Here is a 14084-nt window from a genome sequence, read left to right as displayed (position 1 = left end):
ATGGTCACCTTTCCCCACTGAATCCCTAGGCCCTCTTCAAATCCCATTTGTAAACTATCAGTTTGGTGGAAATAACATGGGATCTGGAAAATCTTCTGGGTTTAAATCCCAAGTTTGCCATATTCTAACTATGGCACATCTCTGTACATCCATTTAAAAAATCTGTAAAGTGGACGGAGCAGGCCTCCTTATCCTTGGGAATATGTTCTAATACCCTCAGTGAATGCCTAAANATGGTCACCTTTCCCCACTGAATCCCTAGGCCCTCTTCAAATCCCATTTGTAAACTATCAGTTTGGTGGAAATAACATGGGATCTGGAAAATCTTCTGGGTTTAAATCCCAAGTTTGCCATATTCTAACTATGGCACATCTCTGTACATCCATTTAAAAAATCTGTAAAGTGGACGGAGCAGGCCTCCTTATCCTTGGGAATATGTTCTAATACCCTCAGTGAATGCCTAAAACCATGGATAGTACCATACCACACCTTATATATATTGGGGTTTTTTTCTATGTATACATATCTATGATAAAGCCTAATTTATAAATGAGGCACAATAAGAGATTAACAACAATAAATAATGATGAAAGAGAAAATTATAACAATATACTATAATAAAAGTTATGTGAGTGTGGTCTCTCTCTCTCAAAGTATCTGTATTTGCTCTTCTGGTGATGATGTGAGGATGGTAAGATGCCTACATGATGAAGTGAAGTGAGATGAATGACATAAGCACACAGCATGTGTGCTTAGTACACTAAGCCACTACTGACCTGATGATACGTCAGAAGGGGAACACCAGCTTCTGGACCATGGCTGACTAGATGTCAGCCTGGCTGAAACCGCAGAGAGCAAAACCACGAATACGGGGGGGATGACTACTGTACCACCTGCTTCATGTAGCTATGTGGGTCCCAGATGAGGTAATGGGTGTGCAAGTGCCTAGCACTTTATTATTTGTTAATTCTGTAATTCGTAATCCCTTGTTGCAGGCTGTGTTGCCATTAGGGATATCAGTTGGCAAGGTCACAGCCAATGTTTGGGTGGACAGATATCAGTGGTGAGCACCCTCCACTAGGAGGGAAATGAAGGGAGGAGGCCTTCAAGATGTCTTTGGAAGCTCAAGCGTACCTGGATGGAGGTGCTGTAGTTGAGCTGGAAGAATCTCGGTGGGTTATCATTGACATCAACCACCTGGATAGCAATGTCTGTGTCCTCATGCAGTGGGGGTCGCCCGCTGTCTGTGGCTCGGAGCCTCAGGGAATAGCTAGAAGTCTATAGCAAGATGCCAGTAGAGAGTTAGCAACATGATCCCTCAGTTCTGCCCCATGACTCATCACTAATGTTTTCCAAAAAATAAGATGCAGACACTCCCCTATGCCTACCCCCTTTGCTGGTACATACTGTTTTAGGGTCTAGATTTTGGAGTCAGGAAGAAATGAGTTTGATTTCGAGTTGAACAATTTACTAGCTGTGAGACATTGGGAAGGTGACTAAACATCTGTGAGATTATGGGGACCCGCCCCTAGGATTATTTTTAGGACCAAATATGTATGTAAAGCACTTAGCAGAGTTCCTGGCACAGAGCAGGTGCTCAGTAAATAAGAATGTATTATCTATTAATTTATTATCTAATGATTGCTTGTCAAGAATAAGAAGCTAGCCTGAGCTCTTCTAAGGGAGGTTAAGGGTCTCTTAGTCCCTCTCCTGCCTCTGGCCTCATAGGTCACATTGACCACACAGAGAAAACAAGTGTGGAACACTGAGGGCAGGTCTGGAAAAGTCAGCATGGAGTGCTGACCACAGTTCTTTGGACTTGCACTGGGACCATGCCTCTGTTCTGATGAACTCAGGTCGGGCCCCTCCCACATGACCTACCTGTTCCCAATCCAGGGCCTTGGCCACCTGTAGCTCTCCCTTCTTGGGGTGGATGGTGAAGTGCCCGAGCTGATTCCCTCCTACCAGGCTGTAGGTGATGGCACTATTTACAGGTCCATCTTCATCAGTCGCTGACACCTGCGGCAGTGGGAGGGTTGTTGTGAATGGAGGTCAAGAGGGACCAGAGGGAGTACTGGCCCCTGGGAGCATCAGGGGAACAGATAAGCGTCCTCTCCAATGATTGCCATTGGGCCGGCAGTCCCGTGGACCAGTCATCCCTGCCAAAGGAATCTCTTCATTTTATATCCTAGTACAGATTTCAGCATGCCATGGCTCATTCATTTACTCATTCAGTCATACTGACAGGGTGCTAGGTCCTGAGCTAGGAGGTGAGGGATGTGCCAAAATAAATACACCCACAGGAAGCTTAATGTCTAATGTTATGGGTAATTCTAATTTGAGGCCAAGTGTGACCAGCTTTATGAGAGCACAGAGAACACAGTGATAAATTCTACCTGGGGAGATTAGCAAAGCATTCATGAGTCCCAGAAGGATAAGAAGGGCTTCTGCGAGTGGAGCCAGCATTCCAGACATGAGCCCAGAATGTATGAAAATGCAGAGGCTGTTTGGGGAAAGGCACATCTTCCTGGGTGGTTGGAACATAGGATGCATGTCAGAGAGTAGAAGGAGATAAGACCAGAAGGCAAAATAAAAAGAGGTCATAGACAACTTTGAATACAGACATATAGTTTGTTTTCACTGTATGTAGTAGGGAATAATTACATGATTAAATGCGAAGAAGTGTTATTTGGTGCCCCTCCCCCCAGTGAAGTGTTATTTGGTGCCCCCTCCCCCCACTGAATCTCCACATCACACATTGTGACCAGGTGCTTCCTAGACCTTGGAGCCACTGGGCAGAGACCCCTCTGAAGGCTCTCCCATGCCCCATTCTATCAATGCATGATCTAGACCTTATCAAACATGACCCTGAGACCCTCTGTCACGAGAAACAGTTTGGACAAGTGGCTTCAAGTCAGAATCAAGTCTATAGTGTATAAATTGATAAACTAACTCATGTTTATAGACATCTGGGGAGGAGGAGATAAGAATCCAACCACATCCAAGCCTCCCAAAGGGCAAAGTTGCAGATCCTTACTGTGAGCACAACGTCACCCACGGCAGCATTCTCCAAGACCCTTGTGGTGTACAAATCCTGGGGGAATCTGGGCCGGTGTTCGTTGATATCAGTGATGTTGACCACGATTGTAGTCATGTCACTGAGGGAGGAAGAGCCTTTCCGGCTGCACTCTACAGATAGGAAGAACTTGGGGCTTGTCTCAAAGTCCAGGCTCTTGTTGACATACAGGATCCCTGAAGAAACAAGAGACGATGGGAGCAATGAAGAATTTGGGACCACACAGGCAGAGGGCTGAGGGGTCTCGAGCCAAACCCCAGGAGAGGCAGCTCAACAGGTGGAAGAGACAGATCTGCTCCTTCATCTCCTCCATCATCTCCTTCATCTCCTCCATCATCTCCTCCTTCATCTCTTACAGCACCATCTTTGTTTTCTATTTCCCTATTACCTTCCCCTCCTCTTCCCTTTTATCTCCCTCACTTTCTTTGTTGTCATTCTCCACAACAGTGTTTCCCTCATTTATGTCTGTAATATTTCATTGAAATTTCATTTAAATCTGCAATAGTAAGTCTTTTTCATGTCTATCTATACTAACTCTGTAGAGCAGGAGCAACTGTGGTTCCCCTTTTCTAGGTGAATCAGTTGATGCTCTCAAGGTAAATGACCTGCCCAAGTTCACCTGGCTAGTCAATGACAGAACTTAGATTATAAAGAGTTTTATAACACTCAAAGGTGTTAAATGAACTGCTAGGACATGGATTTATTTTTCTGAAAATTGGAAATGAATAAGGATTTATCCAGCTGTTCCTGGATAACCAAATATTTAATGGTGGAAAACTCTTCTTTATAAAGAATTCCAGTTGGTAAATGAATGAGGAATGATAAAATTAGAAGACTGCCATTTTTCTGCCCCTAATGAAATAATATCTCTAGGAAATAATCATCAAAGTTTGCTAAAGCCATTAGAAGGACAGCTGACAAAGAACTCTATAATGGGTGGGTGGGGCTGACAACATGCAAGCCCACTGTCAATCTTAACCTCAGGAAAAAAACCTATCGGTTATTATATGCCTCTCAACATAGTGCAAAGTACATCACAGCCTCATCTCTGAAGCACTGTTGCCACAAAATTGAGCTTGAACCACGGGGCGCCTGGCTGGCTCAGTTGGTTAAGCGTCGGACATAGGCTCAGGTCATGATCTCACAGTTCCTGGGTTCCAGCCCCGCATCGGGCTCTGTGCTGACAGCTGGCTTGGAGCCTAGAGCCTGTTTCAGGTTCTGTGTTTCGCTCTCTCTCTGACCCTCTCCCACTCGCACTCTCTCTCTCTCTCAAAAATGAATAAATGTTAAAAAATTTTAATAAAAGAACAAATTGAGCTTGATCCTGATCAAGGTCTTTAATCCAAATCTTAATTAAAAAAAAGATAAGGGCTAGAGAGATATATGACATCATAAAGATACAGCTACTAGTCAATCCAAAATAGAAAAATTCTGCCTGACACTGACCCAAGTTTCATTAGTTAAACCACCGGGGAAATAAAGAGTGCGAGGAAAATGTTAGAGATTAAAAGAGACTTAAAATACTGCCTATCAAACAAATGCAATATGTGTGCATGGGGATGGTGGTAAAGGGTAAAGATGAAATCAGACTGGCTTATGTTGACAATTACTGAAGCCAGGTGATGGGAACATGGGGTTCATTACACTGTTCTATTTTTTTTATATAGTACAACCATTAAAAAATAGTGCTCAATGCTAAGGCAGCTGCTTTAGGAGTTAGAGTATAATCACTGCTTTAGGGGCTGTGGAAAGAAATCTGACCTGGACTACCTCTGAGGCCCCTCCATGGGGTTCTGTGAGTCTGACTTAGACTTTTCAGTGGCTAGGAGGAAAGAAGAGACTATTCCCTAGTTCTCTCTTCATAAGAATGAGAGGAGATGGAGGGGTGTCAGGATATTTGGGGAGGGCTGGAGGAGGGAAGCAGATAGCCCTGCCCTGGGCTGCTCATGCCCAGATTCCATCCAGCAAGTGCTTCATGCCTCTGCAGGCAAGGACAGAGTGACCTCAGCTTCCAGGGGCTGGGCCTGAGCTGGGACCATGAAACTACAAACTGTGGAAGAAGACTGGGTCGCCAAGGGTCCCAGGTGGGGACGTGGTAAAATAAAGAAGGTCCCCAGATAAGCTGGCCCCAGGGTGGAAGAAGGAACTTGGGACATGGAGAGATGCACAGTGAAGAAAGAGCCAAAGGAGTTCTGCCCTTGGAGGGTCTGTATGCCCCCTGCCCCGCCCCCAATATGTGAAGAAGCCAGTGTTCCCCTAGACCCTGGGTGCAAGTGCATGTAGGGGATGAGGCTGCCTCAGGTGCCAGCTCACCTGTGCGGGCATCCAGGCGGAACCTCCCCTGTTCATTCCCGCTGACCACACGGTAGCTGGTCTTCTCTGCACCAGGGCGAGTGAGGGTGGCCAGCTGCAGCACCTCCGTGCCAAGCTGGGCGTCCTCGGGCACCTGCACACTGTGCTCAGTGTTCAGGAACACAGGCAGGTAGTCATCGAGGCCTACGATTGACACGGTGACTGTTCCCAGCGTGGACAATGGTATCGGGGAGCCCAGGTCAGAGGCGCGGACGGTGAGCTCCAGTGCTTCCTGTGGCTTGGCCCGTAGCGGCTTCTCCAGCCGAATCACACCCGTGGTGGCCTCGATGGAAAAATGGCCTTCGGCAGAGTCCGTCAGAGAGTAAACCACCTGGGCATTGGCACCTGTTGGGGAGACCAAGGGCACGGTTCCCACAGGCCCTGCTTGCAGTGAACTTTCTAGCCACAGGAGAGCCTGGGGAGGAGGGTTCCCATAAAGGCTAACATGCTCAGGCTGTGTTAAGGGTGAGAACCTCTCTATTGGGGCGCCTGGGTGGCTCAGTCAGGTAAGCCACCAACTTCAGCTCAGGTCATGATCTCAGGGCTCATGAATTCCAGCCCCACAATTGGGGCTCTGTGCTGACAGCTCAAAGCCTGGAGCCTGTTGCGGATTCTGTGTCTCCCTCTTTCTGCCCCTCCCCTACATATGCTCTGTCTCTGTCTATCTCTCACAAATAAATAAAAACATTTAAAAATTAGAAAAAAAAAAAAGAGTGAAAACCTCTCTGTGAGGATTCTTCACCAGGGGCTTCAAGACCCCATAGAAAGGTTCATGGGGGAAGGGTGCATCTGCAAACTCATAAAATTATCTGAAAATGTGTATGTGGGGGTCAGAGTCTAACATCAGCTCATAAAGTGAAAATTGTACAAGCTCAAACCCATCTATGTTGAGTTCCTTGGTTGTGATAGGATAATTCTGTGTCTTGGTTATGGTGGCAGTACATGAAACTATATGTGGGATAATATGGAATAAAACTATACACACAAAAACATGTGCTCACATGCACACATTCAAATGAGTGCGTATAGAAACTGGCAAAATCTGAATAAGGTTTGTAGTCCTACAGCTAAAATGCTACCACTGGGGGAAGTGGAGTGAAGGGTGCAGGGACCTCTCAGTATTACTTTTGCAGCTTCCTAGGTGTCTATAATTATGTCAAAATAAAACATTAAGGAGACACACATTTCCATGGGTATGGAAAGTTCTTAGTGAATCAAAACATGGAGTGTTTCTCCAGCTTTGGCTCAGATTCTGTTATTTTCTGTTATTTCTGTTATCTGTTGTGTACTAGATGAAGCAGTTGGCGTGTGTAGGGGCTTTAGTATAGGAAGAACCCCAACAGTGAAGGGTCACCCATGAGATCCTCACCCAATGGGAAGAGTATATCCCTGAGCCTGAGGGTCTCACATCTCATACACATACGGGGACACACACCCTTTGGTGGAACGATGGTAGAAACTGCCTGCTAGAATAGCTGGATTTACATAAATTAAATGTGCATATCATGCAATTTCCCCCATGTATACATTTTTTTCTAGAGAGAGGGAGCTTCTGGTTAGGCCACATTTGGAATACCTGAGTGGAATATTTGGATTAGAATAATGACAGTTTTGAAGGGTTAATGGTAAACTGGCATAATACCACAGGATGTGTCCTAGAAAGAAGTCATGATCAGAAGCATGTAATTGGAGAAACTAGGTCTCCTTCACCCAGGAATGAAAGCTTGGGGTGAGAGCAGATAATCACCACCTCCCAGCCTCAGAAAGGCTGTCGTGGGCGAGGGTCTAGGAGATCTGCGTGGCTACAAAGGGCGGGACCAGGAATGATGGGTGTCAACTCAATATAGGTAGCATTTGATAATTATCTGAGGTACCATGGAAGGTCAGTAGGTAGCTGCTAGAAAGTAGGGCGGTACCTTGAAAGGTAGGCAAGTAGTTGCCTAGGAAGTAGGGAGCTTCCTGTCGCTGGAATTATCCAAGTACTAGGTAATTGAACACTATGTAGGGCTTTGTAGCCACTAGATAACTTTGCTCTATTTGCCCTCTCTTGAACTTCTACACTAAAATCTTCCATCTCCTTCAATACCTATCTAAAATTTAAGAAAATTGGGCATATGCACTATACACACACACACACACACACACACACACAATACTTTGTGATGGCAGAAATTATAATTGGTACAACATGGAACAAATACTCATGCATGAATCAAACTTGCCTGGTAATTAAAAAAAAAAAAGAATTAACCTTAATGCAGATAATGCCATTAAAATTAAAATGTAAGATATTGAAACTGATTTCATTTTATCATATAGAAAATAGATCAAAGAATTTAATAGGCTTAATAGAGTTTGTGCCAAAAATTCCTTTCTTGTGGCAAATTAATTGGAGTTAAATAATTCCAATTCGTGTATTTCGGATTAGATGTTTGTATTTGAAGTGTCCTTGGGGTTAAATGGCAGAACTAAAAGGGCTCAGGTCTAAGCGCCAGGGAAAAACAGTGAGGCCAAAATGCACTGTGCCGGCCTCAAAACATTGCCAAAATCTTTTGTCACATAGCACTTAGGTATGCAGTATGTGGACATTTTCCTCTTGTAAGTGTTCATAGACTCAGCAAGGAGGCAGAGTCCTTGCTAAATCCCAGGGAGCCAAACCCTCATCCCAGGTGACCTCATGGGCAAATGGCCTCCAATCATTCTCCTCCTCACCTTGGTCAGGATCCCGGGCCAGGACCACAGCCACAGGGGTCTTAACTGTGGTGTTGTCAAAGACAGCCACAGCACAGTGGCTGGGGAAGAAACGAGGGGGATTGTCATTCACATCCTCCACGTAGAGGGTCACATCTGCCTGGCACGACTGGCCGCCTCCGTCCGTCGCCTTGGCAACAAGGCTGTAGGTATCCTTCTTCTCTCGGTCTAGGGCTGTAAGGGTGGTCAGCTCCCCTGGCCAGAGAAACGACAGCAGGTGAGCTTTCTCTGGGGGACATGCCTCCCGCACATGCCTTCTAGGTATCTACGTGAGGCAACCACAGGGACACAGAGTTTTGTCACACTGTGACAAAAAGGGATCAGAGAAAAGGGAGTGTATACAGTTAGGGGAGAAGTTCAGTCCCACACCTGCCTGCGTCCCTAATTCTCCCAAACACTCTCCACCACCACATCACTTATTTCAGATCCAACAAGGTGAGGCACAACATTTTTAAAGGGCAACTAGACAATTTCTAACAACACAAAAAATGCGTTTATCCTTTGGCGCCCCTGGGTGGCTCAGTCAGTTAAGTGTTCGACTTCCACTCAGGTCATGATCTCCCAATTCAAGCCCTGTGTCACTCTGTCCTGACAGCTTAGAGCCTGGAACCTGCGTCGGATTCTGTGTCTCCCTCTCTCTCTGCCCTTCCCCTACTCGTGCTGTTTTCTCTCTCTCAAAAATAAACATTAAAAAAAATAGTGTTTATCCTTTGGCCCACAATTTCACGTCTAGGAGTATATCCTACAGAATAATCAGCCAAGGATAAAAATGCATATATAAAGATATTCTCAGTAGCCCTGTTTATAATAGCAACATACTGAAAATATCCCGTATGTCTTTCAAAAAGGGACTGATTGAATACATTATGTTAGCCACACAGTAAAACACTGTGTGACCCTAAAGGAAATATGATCGAGTTTTATGTAATGCCTTGTTAATACCTCCAAGATGTTGCAATGAGGGAAAAAAAGCAAGTCACAAAATAGTATTCTAGAGTGCTTCTCTTTGGGGAGGGGCTGGTTATTATATAGACTTTCCAGTATCTGCATAGTACACACCCACAGTGTTTGGGTTTTTGTACAATGAGCATGTATTATTTCCATATTTAGAAAAACCACCCAGTTTTTTTAAGACCCCACTGATCCTCCTGCAGCTGAACAAACAGCAGCAGAGAGAGATTAGGTAACCTGCCTGGGGTGACTCAGCACGCCTATGCTGGATGAGAAAGGACAATGCTGTCTCCTATCTATCCAGACAGCTTCCTGGGACACCACTCTCACCTGCCACCTCCCTGCTCAGGAATCTCCAAGCCGTCCTTTGAGCTCCCGGCTCCAAGCCAAGTGTCAACATCTGGCCATCGGTGGCATGAGCCTTCTGTGCTGCCCCTGCCCACACCTTCCCCCCTCGCCGCTGGGAGGGGATCCCACTGTGCGGCTGCTTTTCCGAAGGAAGCAGACCCCATCCCGTCTTCTCCACCAGACTCTCACAGCCCATCCTCCCCCAGGCATTGGTGGTCTACCCTGCAGGGCTCTGCTTCCAGCTCTGGGCTTTGTCCTCTAATAACAATGACAATGGCAACTGCATCGAGTGAACTCTTACCACACGCCCGACCCGGACTAGACTTCTATAAACTTTCTCCCTTGGGATGTTTACAATAATACTTTGAGGCCTGCAACATACACATCTTGAGATCATGTCCTTGACCATGAAGCTTACCTGCCTAAATCCTCTAGTGGCTCTAAAGGTGGGATTTGTGGCCCCCACCTCTACCCTTGGCCTCTCTCCTCCCTCTGTGCACAAGTTTCTGGCCTTCTATCGGGACCTCAGATGTATGTGCTCTTTCCCAAAACAAGGTCCTTGTATGGATTCTCCTTGAGTGTCCATCCCTACTACTCCCTTAACGCTGCCCCCAGGACTCTCTCCCTGCTCCTGTCAAACCTCCCCTTAGCTTCTCGCATTTTTTCCTAACTCAGCACGTTCAAACCACTGATTCAATGACTGCCTTACCCATAAGACACAGCTCTTGTCTGTGTGTTGATTGTGTCCCCAGCATCTAATGCAACACTTGGCACATAGTGCCAATATGTTTGCTGAGTGAATGGATGGATGGATAAGTGAATTCTTGTTTCTTCTCCAAGGAACCTAGCATAGTACTCATCACTGGTATTCACTAAATAAGTTCTTGGCTTGGTCCTGCAGCTCAGGAAACCCACCTGTATGAGGATCCAGCTTAAATTCTTCTGCTCCAGGACCATGCAGAGAATATGTGATCTGAGCATTGGTATCAGAGTCCAAGTCTGTTGCAGAGACTTTCAAAATGAAGTGTCCCGGAGATATATCTTCACTGACTTTGCCAGTATAGAGAAGCTGGAGATGGAAGACAAAGAAGAGGGAGATTGTGGGAGATACACCGAGATTGAGAGGGAGGCAGAATGACAGAGAGAGAGAGAGAGAGAAAGAGAAGCAGAGAAAGAGAGATCGGAGGGCAAGATGGCAAGAGGGAGAGAGAGAGAAGCAGGGGTGGGTAGAACAGAGAGAATAAGGTGAAACATGCAAGGAACATGAAGGTTGAAAACAAGGAGCAGGATGACAAGACGACTGGTCAGAAAAGACAGTGTGTGAGAGAGAAATTCCATCATCATCAGAAGCCCACACTCAGAGTAGAAGGACCTCTGCCACCTACTCCACAGGGGTCCTTTGAGGCTCCTGGATGAGGTTGATGAGATGGGCCTGATATGAGGCGTTCTGGAAGGTGTCAGGTCAAGCCACTCACCCCAGGTCAGGCATCCTGGTCTTTGTGGTGAGGCCAGGCTGTCAGGCTCACCTCCTGCCTACACCCCAAGACAGACCCTCGGCTGTTTGAGTGAGGTCTGGACCCCAAATGTCCCCAGGGACTGCACCCCACCCTCCCTTCACCGCAGGTACCTTCATAGTAGGGGATATGGCACAGGGGAGAGCCTGGAGCTCCCCGGAAGCCTAATGTTCCTATACCTGCTGGCTCTGGACACAGGTTCCAAGCAAACTGGTTTCCCCCACTGCGGGGTGTGGGTGGGCATGAACCCCTGCTCTGGGTGGAGGCTTTGGGCCTGGGTGGGCTGTGTAGAGATGGCCACCCAGACCTCTTTTCCCTGGCTTTAGTGATGCTGTTGACCATGCCTGGGAAGGCCAGGGTGAGCATGGTCCTAGCCTTTCCCAGTATGGGGAGGATGCAGGCTGATTGTAAGGATGGCTGAGGGGAAAGAGGAAGGAAGTATGGCCACCATCCTCCCCAAGAAAGGCTGTCCTGAGACCACCCAATAGGTGGTCATCTTGGATCCTGCAAAGGCATTTTCCATGCACCCTGATAATATAGGTTCTCTTTTTCTACTATGATTTAATGTGGTTGGAGTGTAGAAGACAGAGGAAGAAAAGGTGATGGGATATATGTATTTTTTGTATTATAAGGTACATGTTGCCTAAATGTGTGCAAATAAGTGAAGTGTATATATATATATGCAATGCACATGTAAGTATGTTTGTGTGAGTCATATGCATGTATTTCCGTGTCTAGTTGGGTATACAGATAGATGAATGTTGTGACTATGCAGGTATATGCTTATGTATCTGTGTGCATATATGTATAGTTATTTGCATATATAGAGAGAGTTGTAGACGATCCTTTCTGTATGTGTATATGGGTGAGTATGTGTAAGTTTGTATTTATGTATATGTACTGAATGGCTAGATTTTATGTAAATTTGAATTACTGTAATTTGAAATGTTATAAAAGTAAAATGTTAATAGTTTCATTCTATCTGAAAACTTTGAGGTAATGCAAATCCCCAAAGTTAAAAATTATTTACTCTATTTTGAAAAATATGTTTAAACACAGAGCTACATGGCAATGATTGCTCACTTACATCCACTAAGAACACAATTCTTTTCCCAACACACAGACATGCGGGGACACACACACACACACACACACACGCACACCATCACCACTACCATCACCACCACTACTCAACATTTGTTTTCAAGAGTAATTTAGGGCTGGAGCACCTGGGTGACTCAGTCGGTTAAGCCTCCGACTTTGGCTCAGGTCATGATCTCATGGTTCGTGAATTCAAGCCCCACTTCAGACTCTGTGCTGACAGACACAGAATTCTGTATCTCCCTCTTGCTCTCTCTGCCCCTCCCCAGTTTGCTCTCTGTCTTTCTATCAATAAATAAATAAAAAGCAATTTAAAATTTTTTTAAAAAGTAATTTAGGGATGAATTAAATGAAGTCTTTATCAAAAAGTAACTGTCCTATCTGCATGTTTGTGTATACATATAACCTTGAGGAGGGCATCTATGGCCTATATTATCCATGTAGGTGTGGGGATATGTATATACGGGCATGGGAGCAGTGTGGGGTGTCTCTGTAGACAGGTCTCTTTGGATGTAATGAGCCATGGTAATGAGCTGAGTGGTAGGAGTGTTTTCCCACTGGCACAGCAGACTGTGTTTGGAGAATGAAGTTACTTTACTTCTGGATATATTTTTCAGAGAAGTAGATCTTTGTAGGGAGTATAGGGGGAAAGGTATAGACCAGAGGTTCTAAAGAGCTTGGTGATATCCTAATGGCAGGAGTAGAGGGAAGGAATTACCTAGAATGAACCCTGCCTAGGGCACTAGTCTGAGGCCAGCTGGGGAGAAGCAAGAGCTGGTCAGAGATAGTCCCCTGAGCCCTTCTCCTTCCTCTTGGCCTTCACTCCAGCTCCTTTGCCTCCACTGCCACTTCACCCTTACCCAGCTCTTACCTGTGAGCACTGCGGGCTGTTATCATTGATGTCCAGAACAAAGACCTCTACAAGGACTGAAGCCTGGAACTTGCCATCAGAAGCTGTGATTCTGAGCAAGTACTTGGCCATGTGCTCACGGTCCAGAGTCTTCCTCGAGAAAATCCTCCACTCATCTCCGACTTGGCTGATGCCAAACTGGCCCAGGGGATCTCCCTCTAAAAAGATAGAACAGAGCTTCCAGAAGCCAAGGAAAAGGAATAAACCAGGCTTTGTGTCAGAGATGGCTGCCCACCTGGCACTTTTTCTAGGATTTCTAGGAAAGACAAAAATTTCCTCCCTGCAAAAGGGACCCATATTTCTACTGAATCAATTACTTGGTGTTATGGAGATTCTTCTGACTTCAGAGAACTCCTATTAAGTGAAATTATCACTGTGAGAAGCACCACTCTAAAATATGTGGCTGAGAGACAAGTTTCTTTCTTTTTTTTTTTTTTTTTTTTTTTTTTTTTTGTGCTTTGGAAAGCATTGGGGGAAGTTAAAGGGAAGCAAATTTCAGTTCTATACAAGAAATAAAGAAACTCCATTGTGGGGCACCTGGGTGGCTCAGTTGGTTAAGCCTCCGACTTCGGCTTAGGTCATGATCTCACAGTCGGTGAGTTCAAGCCCCATGTCGGCTGTGTACTGACAGCTCAGTGCCTGGAGCCTGCTTCAGATTCTGTATCTCCCCTTCTCTCTGCCCCTCCCCCACTCAGGTGTGCACTCTCTATCTCTTTCAAAAACAAACAGTAAAAAAAATTTTTAAAAACCCTCTTCTTTGGCCACTGGCTAGTTGGTTCAGCCATTGGACAGGGATTGGGTCAATTTAAATTTGCAATAGGTATCCACTGGGGAAAGCAGCTCATAGAGTGTAGTTTTAATCCCAGATCTGACTCAAGCTTGGAATGTGACCTTGGTTGAGTTTCTGCCCCTATCTGGGCTTTGGTTTTCCTGTGTGTGGAATGAGAGGATTGAGCTGGAATCATGTCTATGAAAGTGTTTTCACTCCAACACTTAGGTCCTATGATTGACTTAAGGAGTATTTCTGGTATCCACAACTTGCTCTAGGCAGAATACACTCCACAAGGACAGTCATCTGACA

At 45.7% G+C, this 14084-nt stretch overlaps 1 protein-coding gene across 1 annotated transcript in view; it reads right to left on the bottom strand.

The window, feature by feature from the left end:
- Positions 1–14084, bottom strand: part of FAT2 (FAT atypical cadherin 2) — a 68475-nt gene that overhangs the window by 27537 nt on the left and 26854 nt on the right. Inside the window, exons 10-16 of the mRNA XM_077768982.1 lie at positions 12965–13161; positions 10394–10547; positions 8141–8374; positions 5390–5773; positions 3038–3252; positions 1882–2019; positions 1135–1278 (exon numbers count right to left, since the gene is read on the bottom strand). Coding sequence (XP_077625108.1) covers positions 1135–1278; positions 1882–2019; positions 3038–3252; positions 5390–5773; positions 8141–8374; positions 10394–10547; positions 12965–13161 — 1466 coding nt within the window. The remainder of the gene's footprint in view (positions 1–1134; positions 1279–1881; positions 2020–3037; positions 3253–5389; positions 5774–8140; positions 8375–10393; positions 10548–12964; positions 13162–14084) is intronic.

The sequence above is a fragment of the Crocuta crocuta genome, unplaced genomic scaffold, assembly GCF_008692635.1.
Source record: "Crocuta crocuta isolate KB4526 unplaced genomic scaffold, BGI_CrCroc_1.0 scaffold340, whole genome shotgun sequence".
NCBI classification, from domain to species: domain Eukaryota; kingdom Metazoa; phylum Chordata; class Mammalia; order Carnivora; family Hyaenidae; genus Crocuta; species Crocuta crocuta.
The sequence above is the reverse complement of the archived record's forward strand: the minus strand, read 5'-3'. Positions and strand labels throughout refer to the sequence as shown.